Here is a 23,438-nt window from a genome sequence, read left to right as displayed (position 1 = left end):
TGGCGCCTGTGGCCAGGGCCCGGGACCACTCAGAGGCAGTGGAGGACATCTAGTCCTCCACTTGGTGAAAGAAGGATTCTTGCTTTTCCAGGAGATTGTGTGATAAATAAGGTGTTGCTTCTTTAAAAACAAACTCAAGAAAACTTGCCACAAGAATGGAATGGCTGGAGGTTTTATTTCTTGACATGAAAATAAATACTGATACAGCTGGTTGACATGCTGTGTGACGTGGAGGCCACCTGGATGGTGCCTTCTTGGCAATGAGGCCCACTGCTTTGGGAACCTCCTGTTCAGGCCGCCTGCTACGATGGAGATCTTCTGCGGTTGGGGCTTTTTGTGATCCTCACTCTCAAATTTTTCTGTTCCGAGTGGTCCTGGAGACTCAATTACCTCCTCAGCCACCTCCTTGTTAGTCGTCCCAGGAGGACACTATATTTTGCAGTCACAGGTCACACAGGGACATGTCTGTTTGGAAAGGAGACTGCCCGCTTGCCCAAGCCAAACTAGGTGGGGAACCCCAGAAAATCATTTTTGCCCTTCTCCTTATTCTGGAGCAGTTAACCAAAGTGATAATTGAGGTGCTATGGGCGTTTCTATCTGAAATTATTGGTAATGAACGAAATGTCCTCCTCCTGTTGGAGTTGGGTACCTCATGTGGGGTCATTTGGTGTCACTGTTTTCCCACAAAGCATCAATGGACTTGGCCAGTGTGGTGACTGACTCCCCTGGGCCTGGCTTTGTGTCAGCCTCACAAGATAAGTGGGTTTGGTACCTTGAGGAGGGGATGCAGTGTTTTCCTCTTCAGTGACGTTGATTGCTGAGTGCACTGTTGGGGCTAGTTGTCTGTGTCTCTGTTGTCGTGAGTTTGACGTGTCTGGACCTCAGGGCTCACACCACCAGTGGGCCTGCGTAAGGGTTTCTGAGTCTGGCTCAGGTGCTCCAAGGAATAGGTTTGGGTTGTGCTGTGATATCTCTGGTTTCCACGTATAGGAAAAGATTGTGCCCAAGACGAGTTAGTTATCTTTATCATTCATCTGACAGGGATTTCTTGACTCCCTTGGTTCATGGCTGTGAGATGGGGCTGGAATAGGTGTGTCCTGGGGAGACAGAGTGCTCTGGGAGGCAAGAACTGGGGTGATGAGACTTGGCATACTTGAAGTCCATCTGAGGTATAACATTAGATGCTGCTTTCATCTCACTATTCTAAGTTTTTCCAGTATCTTTTTGTGCAATTTATTTGGGGAGTGGAGGGAAGGACTGGTTGATAGTAGAGCATGTCAGGGACATGGGTGGTCTGGGAAACAGGGTTCTAGAGCCATGCTTTTTGGCTGTGGGTGTACGAGGCCCATGGGCCTTGTTCTGTACACACTAAGGCCTCGAAAGGTTAAAATGATTTGTTGTTCTACTTCAAAGAGACATTGTGCTGAGTGAAATACGCCAGGCAGAAAAGGACAAATACTGCATGATGCTATTTATATGAGGCGCCTAGAGTAGTCAAATTCATAGAGACAGAAAGTAGGATGGTGGTTGCATGGATGGGCATGGGAGGGAGGGAAAAATGGGTAGTTAGTGTTTAATGGGGACAGAGTTTCCATTTTGCAAGGTGAAAAAGTTCTGGAGATGGGTGATGGTGATGACTGTACAACAGTGTGAATGTACTTAATGCCACTGAACTGTACACTTAAAAATGACTAAGACCAAAAAAATGATTAAGACAGTAAATTTTATGTTATGTATATTTTAGCACAGTAAAAAAAAAGAAAAAACCCCAGAGCCTTTCTGAATTCAGAAATACCCTGCATCCTTATGAGAGCATGCATGCATTTAAAAAAAATAAATAAATAAATTTATTTATTTATTTTTGACTGCATTGGGTCTTCGTTGCTGCATGTGGGCTTCTCATTGCGGTGGCTTCTCTTGTTGCGGAGCACGGGCTCTAGGCACGTGGGCTGCACTAGTTGTGGCGCACAGGCTCAGCAGTTGTGGCTTGCGGGCTCTAGAGCTCAGGCTCAGTGGCTGTGGTGCACGGGCTTAGTTGCTCCGCGGCATGTGGATTCCTCCCGGACCAGGGATCGAACCCATGTCCCCTGCATTGGCAGGTGGACTCCCAAGCACTGCGCCACCAGGGAAGCCCGGCAGGCGGATTCTTAACCACTGCACCACCAGGGAAGCCCAGAGCATGCATTTTTATCCTCCAAGAGTTAGCTTAGGGAGAAATGAACAGAGGCACTCAAATTTTGATGGTCTACCTTACTAGGGGCTTTTTTTTTTTTTTTTTTTTTTTTAAATTTATTTATTTATTTATGGCCGTGTTGGGTCTTCGTTTCTGTACGAGGGCTTTCTCCAGTTGCGGCGAGCGGGGGCCACTCTTCATCACGGTGCGCGGGCCTCTCACTATCGCGGCCTCTCTTGTTGTGGAGCACAGGCTCCAGACGCGCAGGCTCAGCAATTGTGGCTCACGGGCCTAGTCGCTCCGCAGCATGTGGGATCTTCCCAGACCAGGGCTCGAACCCGTGTCCCCTGCATTGGCAGGCAGATTTTCAACCACTGCGCCACCAGGGAAGCCCGCTAGGGGCTTTTTAAAAAAAAAAAAAAAAAAAGATATACGTGGTTCTAGAAGGCTCATGTAACATCATCTTGGGAGCGTGATTCCGTGGGTGTTCTTTGGTCCCTAGAGCCGTGGGGCCTGGATGCACTTCCTCCCCAGTAGAGTCACACAGAACTGGAGTCTGCAGGAATTTAGGGGGACAGTCCAGGAACATTTGAGGTCTTCTCTCCTCCAGTGCTCAGCACAGAGATTGAAGGTGTTTCTTGGTTTTCTGTGGCTCTTTGTTAGAGAATTCCCTTAGTATGGCACATATTGGTGTGTATGCACAGAAGGGGAGACTCTAGTTCGTAGGTCCTCGTTACTAACACAAAAGTTATTTCCTCTTTTGTTCTTGTGACGCTTTCTTCAAGGTATCCTTTAATATCGTAATGCCCTAATGCTAGACATTTCAAACACTTACACTTACCAAAGTCTCAGACTTGTCTAGATGTGGACATTTGATCCCTGGGCTTTTTAAAATTTTATTTTATTTTTTATTTTATTCATTTATTTTGTTTTATTTATTTTTTATTATTATTTTTGGCTGTCGGGTCAGTTGCGGCACGCGGGATCTTTGATGAGGCATGCAAGATCTTTGATGAGGCATGCAGGATCTTTCGTTGCGGCACGCGTGCTTCTCCCTAGTTGTGGCGTGCAGGTTTTCTTTTCTCTAGTTGTTGTGTGCTGGCTCCAGAGTGCGTTGGCTCTATAGTTTGAGGCACGCGGGCTCTGTTGTTGAGGCGCGTGAGCTCAGTAGTTGTGGCGTGCGGGCTTAGTTGCCCTGTGGCCTGTGGGATCTTAGTTCCCTGACCAGGGATCGAACCTGCGTTCCCTGCATTGGGAGGCGGATTCTTAACCCTGGACCACCAGGGAAGTTCCTGATCCCTGGGCATTTTAAGTATGGGGGTTTATCTGAAGTGTTGAACTGCTGAGTGGACTGCCTGGGCAGCTGCTAGGGAGCGAGGGTGGAAACACTGAAAGGAACCTTGTTATAAGGAGTCAAAATATTTTGAGGAACAACATTAATCATAGTAGTCGAAGTAAGAACTAGTTGCTTCTCTTTGAGAGCCTGCCTGGAGCCAGGGCCTGCCACTTGGTCCTCAGGATGGTCTTGAGTCCTAAGGGGCTAGGTGGGCTCCCAGGGGCACAGTTGGATTTGGCCCCAGGCTGGACGGACTGTTTAATTGTCAGGAGGGTTGTGGCTGAGCAGCTGGCTGTGTGATTCGTCAGTAGGAGTCTGTTCAGTATCATCAGGATGGTCTGGTAGTGTGAAAGGGAGGGATGCTTAGAAGAAAGGAGGGTCGTGCTGGAGTCAAGTCTTCAAGAGGGCAGGGGCTTCTGTTGGAAGGATTGTCGATGGCTTTTTTAGGGAGGGATATGGAATCTTGGCAATAGAAAGGGGGAGGGGAGTGCAGGGTGTGGGTGAATGGGTGCTGGGGTAGGTCACACTTCTTAGTGGTGATAGGGGAGGCCCTTCCAGACACAAGGCCATTGAGGCCTATGGGAATCTCCAGGCGCCTTTCTCCAAACAGCCATGTGAGGGAGTTGGGGAGAGCTCCCCCCCACCCCAGGAAGCTCTGGGCTCCGCAGGCACTGTGGCGACGCTGTGGCCTTGCCTATCTCCATATTGTTTCTTCCTGATGTTATATTTATATTGTTATGTTTTTGCATCAAGTTGGTGGTGAAAACATAGTGGTTGAGTATTTATAACTCACAGAGGATGCCATTTTGTCATTTCTTCTCCATGCCTCCTTGGGCCTTGGATAAGGAGATGAGCAAGAGCCCTTTCTCTTGTGGAGTGTAGAGCGTTTGGGGGAGAGAACCTAGTGGGATGCTTGATGTCAGATGTCAAGATCAGCCGTGCCACGTGATGGGGCTGTAGTCCTCCGGGATGGAAGGGGGGAGAGGGTGCCTGAGTAACACATGTTTTGAGTCTGAAAGGTGAGTGGGGGGAAGGAAGGACTTTCCTGGCAGTGAGAACAGCACGGGCAAAGGCCCAGTTGTGGAGGAAGGCAGATATGGTGGGTAAGATGAATCGAAACAAGGCCTGTGGGGTTGGAGCCAAGGGCGTGGTGTGTGTACACATACTATGTGCGTACCAGATGACTTCATAGGGTCACCTGCGCCTAAACAGTCAGGGCCTTAAAGGCTGTGGTGAGGTGTTGGGGGGTTTTAAGAAGCTTTAGGAATAGCTGCATTGGCATAGTGTGGGGAGTGGACAGTCTGTCTCTTGGTGAGGCCGTGGTTACTGTGGCTGGGGGAGGAGAGGCAGGGGCAGACCAGGGGTCTGGAGGGCACATACTGGTTGTTACCCTGGTGGATGCTTTGGCTTGACAGTGGAGACCGGCCAGCTCTGGTTGCCAAGGATAGGCTTGTGCAGCTGGCCTCACTGTCGGCTCCTTGGCCCTCATGGGGGTTGGTTCTTTGCCTCTCTAGTCTGCCGAGTCATGGTCTCCCTCACTCTGTGGGGATATAGGGTTAATGAGGCTCTTTGCCTTGGGGAGAGCAGGTACTGCTTGGTCCCCTGGGGCTGACGTGGAGCTGAAGCACCCCCTTGCTGTGCCTCTGCCTTGACTTCTTGTCTCAGGCATGCTGCTCTGCCTGAGTCATCTCTGTCCCTTTAATGCTCAGAAGAGCCTGTTAGGGCCATGGTTCCCTCCTGCTTTCAAGGATCAGGTAGTCAGTATTTTTGGCCGTTACTGTCTTTGTCATTACTACTCAGCTCTGCCCTGTAGATGAAAGCAGCTGGAGACAGTGCAAACTTGAGTGGGCGTGGTTGTGTCCCAGGAAAACCATTCGCCAGAACAGGCCCAGGCAGTAGTTTGCCGACCCCTGGATTAGGGAATTGACTCTGACCCAAGTTAATCTTTCCCTAACCAGCCAGCGCATGTTGGAGCAGTGTGACCTCTGGGCTTCCTTGAGATAATCCACTATTGCCCTGCCTCAGTTTCTCCCTTTCTCATAGAGCTAGCTGGGGACTTCCTCTCCTTGGCAGTTAGCAGTACAGTCGCTAAGACTGTTGGCACAGAGGGTCTGGGTGGGGTGCTCATTTTGTGTGGAACAAGTGGACTTTGTGGACCTAGGGGTGGGAGAAGGTGAATAGTGTTATCGCTGGGTTTCATCTTGGAGGTTTTTTGGCTTAATATCATGTTCCCTGGCTTGGATTAGAGCCAGAGTGGTAAATATTTGGGTGCAGATACAATTGAAGAATTTTAGAGACTGCACAAGTGTTTGGTGAGTGCAGACGGTGGTAGGAGGAGATCAGAGGTGTGCAGCTTCCATAGGGCCAGGCCTCGGAAGGGATGATGGGGCCCTCTGGGGGGCACCTTGGAGAGCCCAGGGTTCCCCATCAGGTGCCCATGGCCTCTGAGAGCTGTCCCTGGGCTGGCCATGGGCATTGCAGCTGGAGTGCCTCTAAGGAACTGGAGCTCCCTAGACAGCAGCCAGTGTCTGGCCGGGGGCTCCTCCCCTCAGGTTAAAAGGGAGAGGACCTCTCTTGCCTGAGCTGGAGAGGATGAATTGGCAACAGTGGACTTTTGTTGCCCAAAGTGCAGTGACTTGATTTCATGTAAATCACCAATCTCTGCCTCCTTACCAAGTGTGATCTCCCTCAGATTGGGAAATTGTTGTTTGGGTAGGTCGAAGATTCGGGGTGTTGTATGTGTATGCATGTAAGTGGAGTACCCAGGTGCAGGGTCAAAGCCAAACCATAATGATTTATCAAGGGAGTGGAAGAGTCTCTGATGAGTTGGTAATTGTGTACTTAAGGGTTACTTGATACTGTTTTAAATATATGGGTTGGAAATAAAAACAGTAAAAGCTCTCTAAACCCAGCCAGTGTGGGGTAGATGGCACAGCAGCCCAAATGATATACCAGTGAAAAGTGATTACAGTTTATTTTAGAGAAATGCTCCCAATCCTGATGGTGCTAAGTGGTCTCTGCTTGGTTTCTGCTCCTTCGTCAATTTTGCTCTAATTGTATCAAGGGGTTGTTGGTTTGTGAACTCAGATTGGTTCTTTCTCCCTCAGTGTTAAACCATCTCTGCTCATTCATTCTATAAATATTTATTGAGCACCGGACACTGTTGGAGGTGCTTGAAATGACATCAGGCACCAGGCAGACACCCCTTTCCTTGTGGCATTTATGTTCTTGCCGGATGAGAAAGTCCATAGATACAGTAGCTGTGTTGTGTGGAATTTGAGGAGGGGCCAGGGCTGTGGGAGAGAAAGGGCAGGGTGAGCAGGGTGGGCCTCTTTGAGGGAGACATTTGAGCAGTGATTTGGGGGTACACGGAGGAGACAGCCATGGTGGGGGAGAGTGATGGAGGCAGAGAGCAGCTAGCACAAATGCTAGCACAAAAGCTAGCAACTACTGTTAGAACAGGCTGTGTACAGACGTTTTTGGGAAATTGTGTGAAGCTGAATATGGACTGGGCATTTGTTGACATTTAGAGATTATTGTATGGTAGTTATGTTTTCAAAGGTCATTTTCAACTTGGGATGCAAATTGAAGAATCGATTGTTAAAATTATAAAGTATCGGGGATTTTGTTGAAAACCTTAAAGGACCCCAGGGTGGGAGGGTGCCTGGTGTGTTGGAGGCCAGCATGGCTGGAGGAGGGTGGACATGTCTCTGGAGTCAAGAGAGGATGGGGCTTCACTCTGAGTGATTGCAGGGCCTTTGGAAGGTTTCGAGCTGAGGAGTGAAAGCAGGGGGTCCAGTTTGCAGACCTCCGTCGTATTAAGGGACGATAGTGTGGCAAGTGGAGGTGTGAGAAGTGGTGGGACCCCAGATGTGTTTGACGGCAAAATCAATAGGATTTCCTGGCAGACTGGATGATGGGTAGTCCTATCAAGAAGGCAACTGCAGCCAAAGAAAAAAAGGGGACTTTCCGGCGGTCCAGTGGTTAAGACTTCTCGCTCCCAATGCAGGGGGCACAGGTTTGATCCCTGATCGGGGAACTAAGATCCCGCATGCCTCATGGTGCACACAAAAAAGAAAAAAAAAAAAAAGGCAACTCCAGATTTTAATCTGAGCATCTTTAAAGACTGAATTTACCATGAGCTGTGGTGGAGGGTGAAAGTCTGAAGTGACCTTAAAACTTTTTGTATGTTGCATACTGCCCCATGATGTACTGTATGCATTATGATAACAGATTGAGGTCACCTTCCTCACAGGTTAACCCTTCAGGAAAATGTCCAGTGTGTCTTGTGGTCTCACGGAGTTAGGGTACTTGGATCTTTGTGGAAAATCATTTGTCCACATGTGCATGGGTGTATTCTGTTCATCTGTCTACTTGTCTGTCTTTACGTTCATATCATACTCTCTTGGCTGCTGTAACTTTACATACAGTATGTCTTGAAATCAGGTTAGGTAAGTCTTCCAAATTTGTTTCTCTTTTTCAGTGTTTCACTAGTCTAGGTCCTTTGCATTTCCATATAAATTTTGGAATCAGCCTGTTTTTTTCTGCAAAACATGCTGGCAGTTTTTTCCTTAATAAATAAATTTATTTATTTATTTAATTTTTGGCTGCGTTGGGTCATCGTTGCTTCACACGGGCTTTCTCTAGTTGCGGCGCGCGGGGGCTACTCTTTGTTGTGGTGCGCGGGCTTCTCATTGCGGTGGCTTCTCTTGTTGTGGAGCATGGGCTCTAGGCCCGCAGGCTTCAGTATTTGTGGCACGTGGGCTCAGCAGTTGTGGCTCGCGGCTCTAGAGCGCAGGCTCAGTGGTTGTGGCACACGGGCTTAGTTGCTCCTCGGCATGTGGGATCTTCCCGGACCAGGGCTCGAACCCGTGTCCCCTGCATTGGCAGGCAGAGTCTTAACCACTGCGCCACCAGGGAAGTCCCATGCTGGCAATTTTTGATTGGGGCTTTGAATCTATGAATCAATTTAGGGGAGAATTGGCACCTTCTGACCCATGGAAAAGTCATATCTCTCTGTTTATTTAGGTTTTCTTTCATTTCTCTTAGCGACGTCTTATTGTCGCTGAAACTATAAGTTTTAGGTTATAGGTCTGGCACATTTTTTAAAAAAATCAGATTTATCCTTAAGTATTTCATGTCTATGGTAGTATTAATTGATTTTTTTTAAAGAGCTTTGAGTTTTGGTTGTTTGTTGCCATTGTGTGGAAATACCACTGACTTTTGTATATTGACCTTGATCCTGAAGAGAGTAGGTGCTTGGAAAAGCCCAGGACCCCTACTTTCTGAGGCTTCCCCCTCCATGGCAGAGAGAGGCCTTGGCTTGGGAGGTAAAAGAACTCGGATTGCAACTTCCCTGGTGGTCCAGTAGGTAAGACTCCGCGCTCCCAATGCAGGGGGCCTGGGTTCGATCCCTGGTCGGGGAATTAGATCCCACATGCATGCTGCAACTAAGAGCCCGCATGCCGCAGCTAAACATGCTGCAACGAAGATCCCACGTGCTGCAACTGAGACCCGGCGCAGCCTAACTAAGTAAATATTTAAAAATAAAAAAAAAGAGAGCGAGAGAGAGAACTAAGATTCATGGCATCTACTGCATTTCCCAGCCTGAATGGGGCCAAAAAGAGTGGCAGAAAGGGCCCCTCTCCCTAGGAGCTAGCCCTGGTGGTGGCTGTAGCAGCCCTGGCTCTCACTGAGGAGGATGCTGTGTGCTCCTTGGTTCCCAAAGGTCTTTCCATAGAGTTCACTGATATTTGCTTATTTTGCAAGTTCTCCTGTGGGAGTGTTTCTCGCCATCCGTGAGCTGTGAATTGCTGTGAACCCAGCTTAAAAATAAAGTTTTCATGTCAGAGCAAGCTCCTGGTAGTCATGTGGGTGCAAAGAATGACAACAGAGGTGATATTGACAATATTTGGCAAGCTACAACTGACAACTGCCTGGGAGTCTGAGATTTGGCTGGTTCACTGGGTTCAATCTCTGTGCCCAGAGCCCTGGACATCTGATGTCACAAAGGAGGGGAAGTTCTGGGGCCATGCTGTCTCTGGGACCTTGGGAGAGCTCCTAAACATTCTTGAGCCTTAGTTTTCCTATCTTTAAACAGGCAGCCTCTTTCTCCCTGGGCAGTGTAAGACCTTTGGAGTTGATCCCTGGGTGAAACTTCTAGTTGCCCTATGGCAGTGAAGCCGCCTCCATGTGGAAGATGAAGTTTGTCCGTCCCTGGGCGCCTCATGCCCTCAGCTTCTTGAGGGCAAACTCTGCACTGCCTGTAATGGTGGGTGGTTTCCTTGGGGTCTGTGTTGGGGAGTGGGCACTGGGGAGGGGAGAGGTCACCTCTGGAGAGGGAGACCTGGGTGGCCCTGGGCAAGTTCCTGAATATCAGACATGTCAGATCCCTTATGTGTAAAATGAGGGTGATTGTGTAACTTATCCTTAAGATTGTCCTGGGGATTCAAAGAGATACTGAATTTTAGCATAGTACCTGGAACTCACTACTAACATCTATTAAATGCTAGTATTTCTATTTCTGCTGTTAATGTCATTACCATTATCATCAAAACCTTGAACTGTTTTCTGTGTGTTCAGTATGTTGGCTTGTGGTTGTGTACCACCTCTTGTCTCCATCCATATTGCTAAAGATGAGATCTGTAGTGTCTGAGATGTTAGTATTTATTGGTTAGTGCACCTTATTGGGTCATACATCAGAGACTGATAGAATTTGATTTCCTCAGCTTGCCCTCCCTTGGAAGGTAGCAGACACAGAGCTCTGGTTGAAATCTAGAATTTCGCTATGTAATTCCAGGGATTGGAGACAGTTGTTTTTTTTTTTTTTAAATAAATTTATTTATTTATTTATTTTTGGCTGTGTTGGGTCTTCATTGCTGCGTGCAGGCTTTCTCTAGTTGTGGTGAGCAGGGCCTACTCTTCGTTGCGGTGCGTGGGCTTCTTATTGTGGTGGCTTCTCTTGTTGCGGAGCAGGGGCTCTAGGTGTGTGGGCTTCAGTAGTTGTGGCACGTGGGCTCAGTAGTTGTGGAGCATGGGCTCTAGGCACACGGGCTTCAGTAGTTGTGGCACGCGGGCTTAGTTGCTCTGCGGCATGTGGGATCTTCCCGGACCAGGGCTCGAACCCATGTCTTCTGCATTTGCAGGCGGATTCTCAACCACTGTGCCACCAGGGAAGCCCGGGATTGGAGATGTTTAAAACTGTCTGTACGTTCCAGAAATTTTCCTTGGAAACTCAGTGTTTCTTCCTCTGTTCTTTGCTTTAGGTTGGCCAGCACGTTGACGGAAGTTGCCTTTTGACATAGCTCCCACCATGGCCGGCTGGTAGGACCACCGTCCCATGCCCAGAAGCCAGGTGAGTGTGTAGTATCTAGTATCTGTGGAACGGAGGCACTGACTTACTCAATAGGCCTTATTTCAGGTCCTTGGACATTTGAAACAGAGCACTGCTTTAGAAGCTGATGGCCACCTCCTAGAGGAGAAGGAGGAAGACAGGTACCTCTGGGATTGCACACTGGGCCATCTCCACAGGGCTGCCCAGGCCCTGCCTCCTCCAGGATGGCCGTTTGCTCTCCTCTTGCATCTCAGGGGTCACTCGTTTGAAAAGGCCAGACCCAAGTAGGATGAACTGTCCTCTGTGAGCATCAGGGGCAGAGGATAATCCTGGCCAAGTGGCCTTTGCCCTCTGGCCATTCCTGTGATTTCCCAATGCTGACAGAAACCGTTAGAATTTATCCTTAACCGCCGGTGCTTGGAGCTCATTGGCCTTACCGCACCCCGTGCTTGTGGGGAAACTGAGCCATCCCCTACTGCTTAGGGCTCTCAGGTGGAGACTCTGTCCAGGGCTTTCGGGACCCAGCAGGACAGAGCCCAAAACCCAGGTGGGGTTTTGTCTGTTACTATCAGGCCAGTGATGTTTTGGGCTAGGGCTGCCTGCCTGGAGAAGAATGTAGGACTGAGAGACATCTTAGAACACAGAGGTAGCTTGGAGACCTCTTGGGTTGGTTAGCTGCTTCCTCTTATAGGCCAGCTGGCTGGTGACTTTCCAAGGGGTGTATGCCCTTCAAACAGTGTCACAGCTGCACAGGGTAAGAACTGGCTGCTGGGCTGAGCAAGGTATGTGACAAGGGTTGGGGGTCGGTTTGTGAGGTTTCAGCTCTTATCTGCATATAGCAAGATGATAGTATGGGCATGGTCAGGTAGTCCTGGTGTCAGGAAAACATTTCCAGAATGTTTACCCAGCAAAAACAAACTTTACTGGTATTAAAAAAAATTTTTTTTTTAATTGAGATAATTTGCATACCATGTAATTCACCCATTTATAGTATACAGTTCAGTGATGTTTTTGTATATTCAGGAGTTGTACAAATATCATGTCTATCTAGTTCCAGAACACTTTCATCACCTTCAAAAGAAATCCCACACCCATTAGCAGTCCCTCTCCAATCTCCCTTCCTCAGCCCCTGGCAACCACTAATCTACTTTCTATCTCTATGGATTTGCCTGTTCTGGACATTTCATATCAATGGAATCACATAATATCTATGACCTTGTGTGTCTAACTTCTCATACTCAGCAAGTTTTCAGGGTTCATCCACTCTGTAGCATGAGTCAGTGCTTCATCCATTTTTGTGGCTGAGTATATTCCATCGAATGGATAGACCACATTTTGTTTATCCATTCATCTGGGATAGATTTGGGCTATTCCCACCTTTCGGTAATTATGAATAGTGCTGTGAACATTTATGTACACAAATTTGTGTGGACTTGTTTTCACTTCCTTTGGATATATACCTAGGAGTGGAATTGTTGGGTCATGAGTCCTTAATATTCTGAGGAACTGCCAGACTGTTGTTATTGTGGCTGCACCATTTTATATCCCCCCGAGCCCTGCCCCAGGCCCCCAGAGCTCTCTGGAAACAAAAAATGACTCAAAGTCTGTGCTGGTTTCCTAGGCTAGTTGAGGATCATCGGTGTTGACAGTGCTCGTTACCTGGTGCTCGTGGCAGCATGCAGTGAGCCAGCCACCTAGAAAGTGGGTTTGGTGCTTGGTTGTCAACAGGCTCTCTTTGGACATTAGTGTTGAAAAATCGTGGTACTTTACGTCTCGACAAGGTCTTACCTGCAGCCCAGAGGGGTGAATGATCATCCCTTGTCCTATAGCCCAGGGCATTGTCTGAAGGCAGCGGGCTGGCTTAGGGTTCTCTGAAGTCCTCAGCTGGGTGACCCCACCTCTGCCGGGCCCTTTGTTAACTAGGAAGTACATAGTCTGAGCAGTAAGTACTTGCTGAGTGAATGAACGAATGAAAGAAAACTGCTCCTTTCCTATCACAGGGCCAACAAGGAAGACACAGCCAGAGCATTACAAAGCAGTTAGTTTGGTGATTCCGGAGGGAATTTCTGGAAGCCCCCTCAGGTTTTCCCTCTGGCCCTGCCTCTCTGTACCCGGTGAGTGAAGGGGCTTGACGGGAAAGGATGGTCTGTGAATGGTTGTGGCAGATGGTGGTCGATGTCAAACAGGCAAAAACACCCTTGAGCAATTTTTTTTTTGGCTGCGGTGTGGGATCTCAGTTCCCTGACCAGGGGTCGAACCTGGGCTCTTGGCAGTGAGAGCACAGAGTCCTAACCCCTGGACCACCAGGAAATTCCCTGAGCAGTTATTTTTAAGAGATGTATAAATATGTCAGCTTGTGTACTTTTTGTCGTGGGTGTAAGTCAGCTCAGCAGATTGATTGATTGTTCCACTTTCAGTTGAACCATGGCCTGAAGTCAGCTGAGGCCTCCCCATTCCTGCTGCCCAGGACTCTGGGCACAGAGGAAGAGCAAGGCAGGAGGAGGGCTGGGTCCTGGGGAGTCTTGAGGCACATACACAGTCCCCACACAATGCCCCCACAGTGTATGTGGCTGTCGGTGTGAATACTGAGGGTCAGGCTGCCTGCTTGGGCTAATGGAATTGGTGTCCACCCTTGAATTTTGCTTGTCGGGTCCTGTTCGTTCAGCAGCTACACATACTGCTCGCGTGCTGAGAGACTGGCCTTGTGCTTGGTGTTAAGGATCAAAATGGGTGTGACTTACAGAAAAACAAACAGGAAAAGCAAATGCAGATGACCCTTAACCAAGGCATAAAAGATACTCAGTCTTTTCTGATACTAAGAATAATGCTCTTTGGAGCTTCCCTAAGATATTTCTGACCCTTTGTCCTGAAAGGTGGACACCATTCTCTTGGTGGGAATCAGGCAGCACCATATGTTGCTTTTGGAGGTTCACAACTCCTCGGAGGGGGATTTGCTTACCCTTTGCTCCAGCAAGTCCACTTCTAGAAATGTATGCCAAAGATAGACTGTCAAAAATAAGGATTGTGACAAGACTGTTCATTACAACATTCTGAAGTAGCAAACTGGAAATAACTTAGATGTTTGTCATTTGGGGCTGGGACTGATGGGGCTGGATCGCCAGTGGGGTGGAGCCGAGCCCCTGAGCAGAGGAAGGAGGGGTGTCTTCTTGTCATGGTGATGGGATTTCTAGGGTGAAATGAGTAGAAAAAATTATAAGGTGAAGGATAAAGAGATGTACTGCACTCACTTTTATCCCTCATAAGGAACGGTGGGGGTGGGATATAGACATGTGTGTTTGTTTATATTTGATTTTATTATTTTTTTAAAATTTATTTTATTTATTTTTGGCTGTGTTGGGTCTTCGTTGTTGCGCGCAGGCTTTCTCTAGTTGTGGCGAGTTGTGGCTTTCTCTAGTTGCGGCGAGTGGGGGCTACTCTTCGTTGAGGTGCGCGGGCTTCTCATTGCGGTGGCTTCTCGTTGCGGAGCACAGGCTCTAGGCACACAGGCTTCAGTAGTTGTGGCATGCGGGCTCAGTAGTTGTGGCACGCGGGCTTTAGAGCACAGGCTCAGTAGCACGGGCTTAGTTGCTCCGTGGCATGTGGGTTCTTCCCGGACCAGGGCCTCGAACCCTTGTACCCTGCATTGGCAGGCGGATTCTTAAGCACTGCGCCACCAGGGAAGCCCTATATTTTATTTTTTATTTTTATTTTTCCTTTTTTTTTTTGGGCCATGCCATGTGGCACGCGGGATCTTAGTTCCTCGACCAGGGATCGAACCCAGGCCCTCGGCAGTGAGATTGCAGAGTCCTAACCACTGGACCACCAGGGAATTCCCTAAATCATAGTAGTTTGATTGTAAGATACGAGATATGCCATAAAGGCAAAAATTAGAAAAAAATCTTTAACTGTTTTTAGGAATCATATTTTTGGTTTCAGGTCAACAATGCCCATAGTCTTACTGTTATATATTGTAGGAGAAAACAAGTAATTGATGTCTTTAAGAACCAAAATTGGGAATTCCTTGATGGTCCAGTGGTTAGGACTCCACGCTTCCACTGCTGGGGGCCTGGGTTTGATCCTTGGTTGGGGAACTATGACCCGCCCCCCCCCCTCGGCAAAAAAAAAAAAAGAACCAAAATTTTTAGGATGAAAGACATATGCAAATAAAATATCAAAATACTTAAGTGAAAATGTTTTAATTCTAAATCTGCATTGGGAATGTCCCAGTTGTATAAGATGGTACCAGGGTTGTGTCAGAAGGAATCCCCCCCCCTCCACCCCACCAAGGGTGGGGCAGGTAAATGTGAATGAGAGTTAGTCCCTGAGTTGGAGCATCAAATGTATTAAAAAATCCAGGGTTCCTATTGGTGCTCAAAGGAAAGGAAGAAACTCACTGGTGCCCTTCGGAAGGTGTCAGGGAATCAACTCATTTTGAAAATTGGTAGATGATAGAAGGAAAGGAGCAAGCATTTATCCTGCCTCTACTCTATGGACTGTATTTGCAAGGAACAAAAAAGTGGGTAAGAGCTAGTTTCCTTCGAAGATAGATCAGTGCTGCCAGAATTTTCCAGAATCCTCTACTCACACTGTCCAGTGTGGTACCTGGAATATCGTGATTGAGGAAGTCAAGTTTTAATTTTATTTGATTTAAATCTTTTTAAATAGCCACATGTGGCTAATGGACCGTGTAGCTATTAACATTCTGGCTAATTAATATGAAACGATGGAATTATAAATTCATACATTTGCAGGCATCTGATGAAATGGTGGGTCTAGACAGTGGACCTCAGTGGCTTCCTGCCCCCAAGGAAGGGTGCACATGCTTCCAGAGGGATGTGTGCTTGGTTGGACCTCAAAATCTAGTTTTGGGACATTGGGGTTGTGTTACATTATACCACAGGGATGCCAACTGGCAAAACCCAATTGTGGGAAACAGGACAAATGGCCTGATTTCTTCAACATATGATTGAAAAGAAAGCAGCCGGGGAACCTATAGATTTCAGCCAAGCGTGACTTCAACAAAGATTGAGGAATGATTGTTTAATTGTTGATGGTGTGAGCATGGGATTGTGGTTTTGTGTCCTTGTAGTGATAAACACTGCACTGTTCATAAATGCATGTTGTATGGCATTTGCTTCTTAGAGGCTAGTGGGCGTGAGGCGTGTGAAAGACCAAGGTGGTCGTCTGACAACCATGGAACCTGGGTGGTGGGCATGAGCAGTTAATTGGTGCTGTTCTCGCTGCTTCTTTGGGTATGTTTGCAGTTTTCCGTAATGAAAAGTTTGGAAGATGGGGTTTGACCCAGGCATTCCCTCAGGGAGCTTTATGATTCATGTCACCCAGGGCAGGGGAAACACTCGTTTACAAAAGTGAGGATGGTGGCCGCTTGTGGTTAAAGTTCAAGCAGAAAACCTTCAGCAGAGATTCTGGAATTGCTGTGAGGGGCTGTGACCAGTAGTCTGTCAAGCGGGACAACCTCTTGTTACAGCATTCTCATTTTCTGTAATAACAACACTTAAAGTACCTTCATGGAGCCCTTGAAGAACGTTAGTGATGAAGTGGGCACTGTTCTCATTTCACAGGTGAGGAAGCTGAGGTGTGCGGAGATGAACCAGGCACTCTGGTTTTGACCTAATGTAGTGTGATGCTGATGGCACCTTCTGTTCTGGGAGCACTCTGCCCACCTCCCCCAGCACCCAGAGTGCATTTTATCACCACAGTGCATCAACACCCTGATGCTGTAATGTCCCATATGTTGTTTTCTGACATAAATTAATATATTATTCATTAGAAATCAATCTCACCTCTCTATTGGTGTGGTCTGTCCATAGCAGCCATAGCCAATTAAGACTGGATAAAGTAGGTAGTTAGCTGGTCTTCAGTATGACTTTGTCTTATTAAAAGCACTGCTTTGCAGATTTGATCCTTATGTGTGATCTAGGGATTATTGCAACTCCCAGTGTGCGAGGGACCTCAGCCCCATGTCTCAGCCTGCTCTGTCCACTGCCTACCCCACACATCTGTGTGTGTCCCCCCAGTGGCTTACTGGGGCTATGCTGCTATGGGTGGGAGGCCTTTTGTTGAAACCCCAAGGGTGTCCCTGGGGCCCAGTTAGCTCCTGCTCCCTGGTAGAAACTAAGCAGGTGTTTGGGTGAATGCGTGAGTGAGATGTCTATGAGACTGAGGCGTCTGGCACAATCCCAGTGTGAAGCCTTGTGACGGACCTGACTTGAATCCGGATCTGCGGTGGTGGCCCGTGTGACCCCTGCCATCAGAGGTCTTGCCCTCTCTCCGAGTTGGCTCCCTGTTGGTAAATTGTCCCATTTGTCTCCCACGTGGTCACACTCCCATCTGTACCGTGGGCTTGCTGTGGCCCCCTCGGTTGCTGTGAGAAGCTGACGGTTGTTGCTCGTGGAAGGACTGCATCCCAGTGGACAATGGCTCTTCGATTGTTTGGATCTTGTTACACAAAGGAGTCTTTCCTTGAAGACCCTATTCGGTGCTCTTGGGGGTCAGAGTAAACCTGCTTTTGCGTTTTAGTAGTTTAGCAGCCGTAGAGGGGTTGTGACTCTTGAGGTTAAGATTATTTTGTTTTTTTGTTTTCCTGCCTTAAAAAATAATAAAGTAAAATCCACAAAAAATTCACCATTTAAAACATTTTAAAGTGTACATTGGCATTTAATACAGTCACAATATTGTGCAGCCATCACCTGTAGTTGTAGAACATTTTCATCACCCCAAAGTGAAATTTGTACGTATTAGCCTGTACTCCTGCACTCCCCTACCTCTGTGCCCCCCAGTCCCTAGCAACCATTAATCTATCAATACTTTCTGTCTCTGTAGATTCGCGTGGCTCTGGGCATCTCAGATAAATGGAATCATATACTATATGGCCTTTTGTGTCTTGCTTATCTCACTTAGCATGTTTTCATAGTTCATCTGCATTGTGATATGAATCAGGAATTTATTCTTTTTTTTAAATAAATTTATTTATTTTATTTATTTATTATTGGCTGTGTTGGGTCTTCGTTGCTGTGCACGGGCTTTCTCTAGTTGTGGCGAGTGGGGGCTACTCTTCGTTGCGGTGCGCGGACTTCTCATTGTAGTGGCTTCTCTTGTTGCGGAGCACGGGCTCTAGGCGCGTGGGCTTCAGTAGTTGTGTCATGCAGGCTCAGTAGTTGCGGCGCACGGGCTTAGTTGCTCCGTGGCATGTGGGATCTTCTGGGACCAGGGCTCGAACCCGTGTCCCCTGCATTGGCAGGCGGATTCTTAGCCACGGCGCCACCAGGGAAGCCCTATTCCTTTTTATGGCTGAAAAATATTTCATTGTATGGATGTACGACATTTTGTTTATCCATTCACCCATTGATGAACATTTGGGTTGTTCTTACTTGTTGGGTGTTGTGAATAGTGCTGCTTTTTAACATTTATGTACAAGTTTTTGTTTGAATAAATGCACATCTCTTGGGTATATATCTAGAAGTAGAATTGTTGGGTCATATGGTAATTCTGTATTTTAACTTTTTGAGGAACTGCCAGACTGTTTCTCACATTACTGCACCATTTTACATTCCCACCAGCAATATGTGGTGGTTCCAATTTCTTAGAAGAAGAGTATATAAGGGTAAATCATGACCTTCGATTTGGCAAGAGATTCTTAGATATGACACCAAAAGCTCAATAACAACAAAAGAAAAAAGATAAATTAGACTTCATCAAAACTAAATTTCACTCTCTTTTGCACAAAAGAATTTAGTTTTGATGAAGTCTAATTTATCTTTTATCCAATTTCTCCACATCCTCAACAACGCTTATTTTCCTTTTTTTTTTAATAGTCATCCTGGTGGGTGAGAGGTGGTATCACATTGTGGTTTTGATTTGCAGTTCCCTAATGACTAATGATGCTGAACATCTTTTCATGTGCTTATTGGCCATTTGTCTGTCTTTGGAGAAATGTCTTTTCAAGTCTTTTGCCTGTTTTGTTGAATTGGGTTTGTTGCTAAGTTTTAAGAGTTTTGTAGGTTTAGCTTTTAGTATTTAGGTCTTTCACCCATTTTGAGTTGATTTTCATATATGTTATGCAGTAAGGGTTTTGTTTGGTTTTGATCATTGTATTTTTTATTGACATGAAGACTTTTTGGCTTATGTAACCAGGAAGGGGAGTGCCATAGCTGGAAGTTCTGAAAGTACTTTTTCTCATCTGTTTAACAAATATGTATTGAACACCTGTTCTGTCCTGGGCCCTGGGATGGTAGCACTGAACAGAGAGATATTCTCTGTTCTTGTGGGGGATGGGGTGGGGGAGGACAAACACGTAAACGGAGAGATGAGTAAATAGAATGTCAAGTGGTGATGAAGTGGGAAAGGGGTAGAGACCCACCGAAGTGCATACATGGAAGGGAGATACATGTAACTTTGCTGTTTCGGCTGAAGAAGAGAGTGGTATACAGAGACCTGGGGGAGGACCTTCCAGGTAGGGGGAGCAGGAAGTACAAAAGCTCTGAGGTGGGAGTAAACTTGGTTTTCAGAGGAGCAGCTGGGATGTCAGAGTGGCTGGAGCTGAGAGAATAGGGTCGAGGGGTAGGGGGGACGTGTCGGGGACAGCAGTAGACAGGTCAGAGAGGCTGGCAGGGCCTTGGCTGGGGTGAGGCCTTGCTTTAACCTTGAGTAGCATGTTTTACAAAATGACCACTAATGTGATATGCTCTAGGTCAGCTTGGCTATTTCCTGGAGGTTGTTGTAGGTGTCTCTACCCAGAACAACCCCCTGCCCAAGGGGAAGATTTCCACTTACAGGGTGGAGGAGAGAAGTAGGATTTCTGTTCCAGCTCTCACAGCTGTGCAGGAAGTGCTGCAAGAACTGTTCATCAGTAGGAACTGTTTCTTAGACCCATGGGCTTCATTGAGACCAGAAACTTATTTAGTCCTAGACGTAGGTTTCCCTGCTGGCTCTGAGCCTTTTGGGGCGGCCGCCGGCCCTGCTGCCGCAGGATGTGTGCAGGGAGGAGCTGACAAAGGAGCCCAGGCAGCGCTTCCAGGCAGTGGCGTCACCACATTGCTGGGTGTCCTGTTGAAAACGATGAAAGATGCACATTTGGTTCTCCCACTTTCCACTCACATTTCCTCCCAAGACTGGAGAAGGCTTTTCTGGCCCTTCCTGGAATTTTCTGTGTAAAACCTCCTGCCGTTTCCAGCTCGATGAAGCTGGTGGTCAGGGCTGCGTTCTTGGCCAGGCCCTGAGGGAGTCAGCCCTGGAAGGGTTAAGGCCTCCCATTTTTGATGTGACACCCGATTGGCACATTGCAGGTGGCATGGAAATGGCAGGCGTAACCCTTTGTGGGCCGAGGAGGCTCAGCCTGGGAGGCAGCTGGGAGGGACAGAGGACTGGTCCTTTCCCGTGGGAGGGAAACTCAACCAGACATCCCTCACAGTGACGTCCTACACCAGAGGACTCCTGGTCACCATTTCCCTGTGGACATTTCATATTTTTCAGATTCCCTTCACAGGTGGCAACTTTATTTCTGTGTCGTGTTCTCTGGCACCATTTGTTTCTCTCTCCGGGGCTGCAGGGGTTGGGCTTCGGGCACAGGCCCCCGCTGTCAGAGGCTCAGACACCCATGTGGGGCCACTTCCAGGTGGGCAGTGTTGGGTGCTTACTGAGCACTTCTGAGAGTGTAAACACAAAATCCACGTCCTCATGTGGGGGTGAGCCTGGGGGTGCTATCAACAGTTTTAAAACACTTGCTACCCGTCTCTCTCCCCCCCTCTTAAAACGCGATCAGTTTAGGTGTACTTTGTCTTACTGTGTGCTTTGACTAGGAGGTGTAGACAGGCTTTCATCTCATGTCCCTGGGAAGGGGCACTCAGAGGCCAAGGCATGAGGCTGAGGGGTAGACAGAGCTCAGTGGAGCTGTCTGGTTAGTGGTGTTCCCTGTTTTCAGAAGTTTTTAGGAGATTGTCGATGTCTGGGGGAAGATAGAAATACCCTCCCTACCTACACCATCTTCCCCAACAGGATCTGTGCTTTCTTTAGCCGCCCCTCCCCCATGACTCCAGGGAGGGAGGATGGTTGTTGAGGTCAGGGGACTTGGCTGTTCCAGGCCAGGCCCTGCATGTCCCCAGGTGAGTTTGAGTGGCTGGGCATGCTACCAGAGGGCTGGCTGTTTATGTGGCATGAGCCTCATTGAAGGCAGTGACCACTGATTTTTCTGGAGATGACTTGTCCCAAAACCTGCTCTGTTCCCACAAGTGGTGCTGGGGTGAGGTGCTTCCAAGCGCCTTTCTCCACAGTGCATGTCTACATGGGATTTTCCTTTAGGAATCTGAAGACCATTCAGGTTTTATTTTTAAAATGTTGGGTGGTTACTACTTGAGTACATTAAAGTTTCTGCTTTCTAGGTTAATTTTATTAAATATATCCCCAAAAAGCATTATTTCAGAGGCTGTATTTACATGTCCTCCACCTTAAAAAAATAATCAGATTGTAAATGTGTGTTTATTTGTAAATGTAAAAGCCTGAGGTTCTGTGTGTGTGGTTTTTTAATTTTTTAATTTTTTTGTATTCTTTTCAGTCTTAACAATCTATATACCTACGTATCTGGGTGGTTCTTGAACCAAGGACTGAAGGTGACTTGATAGGATGGCTGATTTGGTCTGACTTTATCTTGCATGACTCCTCTGGGTGGTGATGGCCTTATAGATGGGTCATTAGCATTTCAGATGGAGTGTGGTGTTTGGGCACACCTGGCACGATAGAAGTGCCCTGTTAGGAGGAGGTCGAGATGCTCCTGAACTTAACCTTCCCCTTTGACTTCTGTGTCTGAGCTGAGCGCTGAATTTGCAAATGGTGTCTCTTCCCTGAAGGGTTAGGTAGAGCGCACCTCTGGGGGCTGAGGGCAGAGAGCTCCCTGCGGAAAGCGCCAGTGCTCAGATTGATTTGTTTGATGGAGTGACTGGAGGCACTTCATTTAAGTTGTGTGCGTGCATGTGTCTTTTTGGAGCATACTCTGTGCCATTTCACAGGTCTCAGCACTCCCCTCCTCTGTCCTTCAGGACCTAATTAAATGTTCCAGCTCTCTTCACTCTCACAGGCTGATGGCAGGCTGGTCAGGGCCCCTACCCCACCCCCAGTTCCTGCACTCCTGCAGGGCACCCAGAGTCAGAGAAGTCTGTGGGAGGCCTGATCATCACTGTTTAGCCTCTCACACTGAATATAAGTGGCCTCACTGTAATGGGAGAATGTTTTTTCCTTCTAAGCAACCTCATTCCATTTTAAAAAGTTGTTAAAAGCTTTGATCTCCTTTCTGGTTTCATCTACTTACTTTGGAGATGGGTTTTCATGCGCCTGTGTATTTCTGCCACTTCACCTTTTGTGCTACCATTTCTTTCTCCCTCTTCCATCTCTAGAACTCCAGATTCTACTCTTGGGGCCTAGCTCAAATGAAGCTAGATCCTTAGCCGCCTCCTCTGGACTGGCAGGGTGGATTTCTTTTCCAGTGTTGGTTTGTAACAAAATGGTGATTGACACACATATCTCATAGCCCTTACTGGGTCTTTGCTCGCATGAAGGCGGGGACCCCCCAAGCTGCTCTTCCTGCCCTCCACAAAGGTGGTGCCTGCAGGTCACTGGCCCCTTGGAGGTCGCCGTCTAGTGCAGAATCAGTATTTGGAGCCTGTCGGCATCCACATCCTGGGCCAGATGGGCTGTGAACTAGGAGGAGAGTGTCCCTGGTCGTTAGTAACTGACCAGGCTCCTCGGTGCTGCAGAAGTTCCCTTCTGGGTTCAGGCATCACTCAGATAAACAACAGTAGACAAAAGTCAGTTCTTTGCCTTCTCTGGAAACTTAAATTACTGTGTGCACAAAGTAGTAGAAATGAGCATGGTTGCAGTGCTAGTGATTTTAAAATGCTCAGCTGTTCCACCCAGGTGCGAAATTATTTGTCTTGGAGGAATTGTGGGTTGACGTGGCGGAGGTGTGCAGGGATCCGCACAAGTCCCCGCAGGGCTCTCTGCAAGGCCCTCTGGGCTCCTTCACTTGCTTTAGAAGTTGGTGATCCTGGACCCTGTGTCTAATCTCATTTCCATACTTAATGGTTTTGCTTCTTCTTGAGATAGTTGGACACTGATCACCCATAAGAACTGCTGTTCTTTTGCTCATAAATGAATAGAGAAGACCCTTTGTAAGGTAATTGGAGAAGGTTTGGAGGTGGGAGGAGGGGATGAAAACTGTGCACACGTATGAGTGTGTGTGGTGTGCATGTGTACGTGGGCGCATGTGTTTGTGTTTGCATGAGTGTGGGTACACACACACGTGTGTATTTGTGTGTGTGGCGCAAGGTTGCTTGGTGTTCAACTAGCCTGGTGTGCTGCATTTTGGGGAGCAGGGAGGTGTCTGCCGACACCCTGGTTTCCTGTGTCCATCCTCTGCCAATAGGGTGTCCATCAAGTGGGGTCAGATGCTCCCAAGTCTGGAGCACCCTGTGTTCCTCATCCCTTCTACTCCCTTCTCATTGCCTCAGCCTACCCAGAGCCTAGGCACCACTGGCCACCTTTGGAGGCCAGCAGTGAGATTGCCCACCTTGTGAGAAGTCTTTGAA

The 23,438-nt window shown here is 47.7% G+C and overlaps 1 protein-coding gene across 4 annotated transcripts in view; it reads left to right on the top strand.

Annotated features, from left to right (window-relative positions):
* The window catches only part of GATAD2A (GATA zinc finger domain containing 2A), a 103,293-nt gene that overhangs the window by 30,581 nt on the left and 49,274 nt on the right, over nucleotides 1-23,438 (top strand). For all 4 annotated transcript variants that reach the window (XM_061190173.1, XM_061190174.1, XM_061190175.1 and 1 more), the window contains exon 2: nucleotides 10,775-10,863. In XM_061190173.1, coding sequence (XP_061046156.1) covers nucleotides 10,849-10,863 — 15 coding nt within the window. In that variant the 5' untranslated portion in view covers nucleotides 10,775-10,848. The remainder of the gene's footprint in view (nucleotides 1-10,774; nucleotides 10,864-23,438) is intronic.

This window comes from Eubalaena glacialis, chromosome 4 (genome assembly GCF_028564815.1).
Source record: "Eubalaena glacialis isolate mEubGla1 chromosome 4, mEubGla1.1.hap2.+ XY, whole genome shotgun sequence".
Classification (NCBI taxonomy): Eukaryota; Metazoa; Chordata; class Mammalia; order Artiodactyla; family Balaenidae; genus Eubalaena; species Eubalaena glacialis.
The sequence above is the reverse complement of the archived record's forward strand: the minus strand, read 5'-3'. Positions and strand labels throughout refer to the sequence as shown.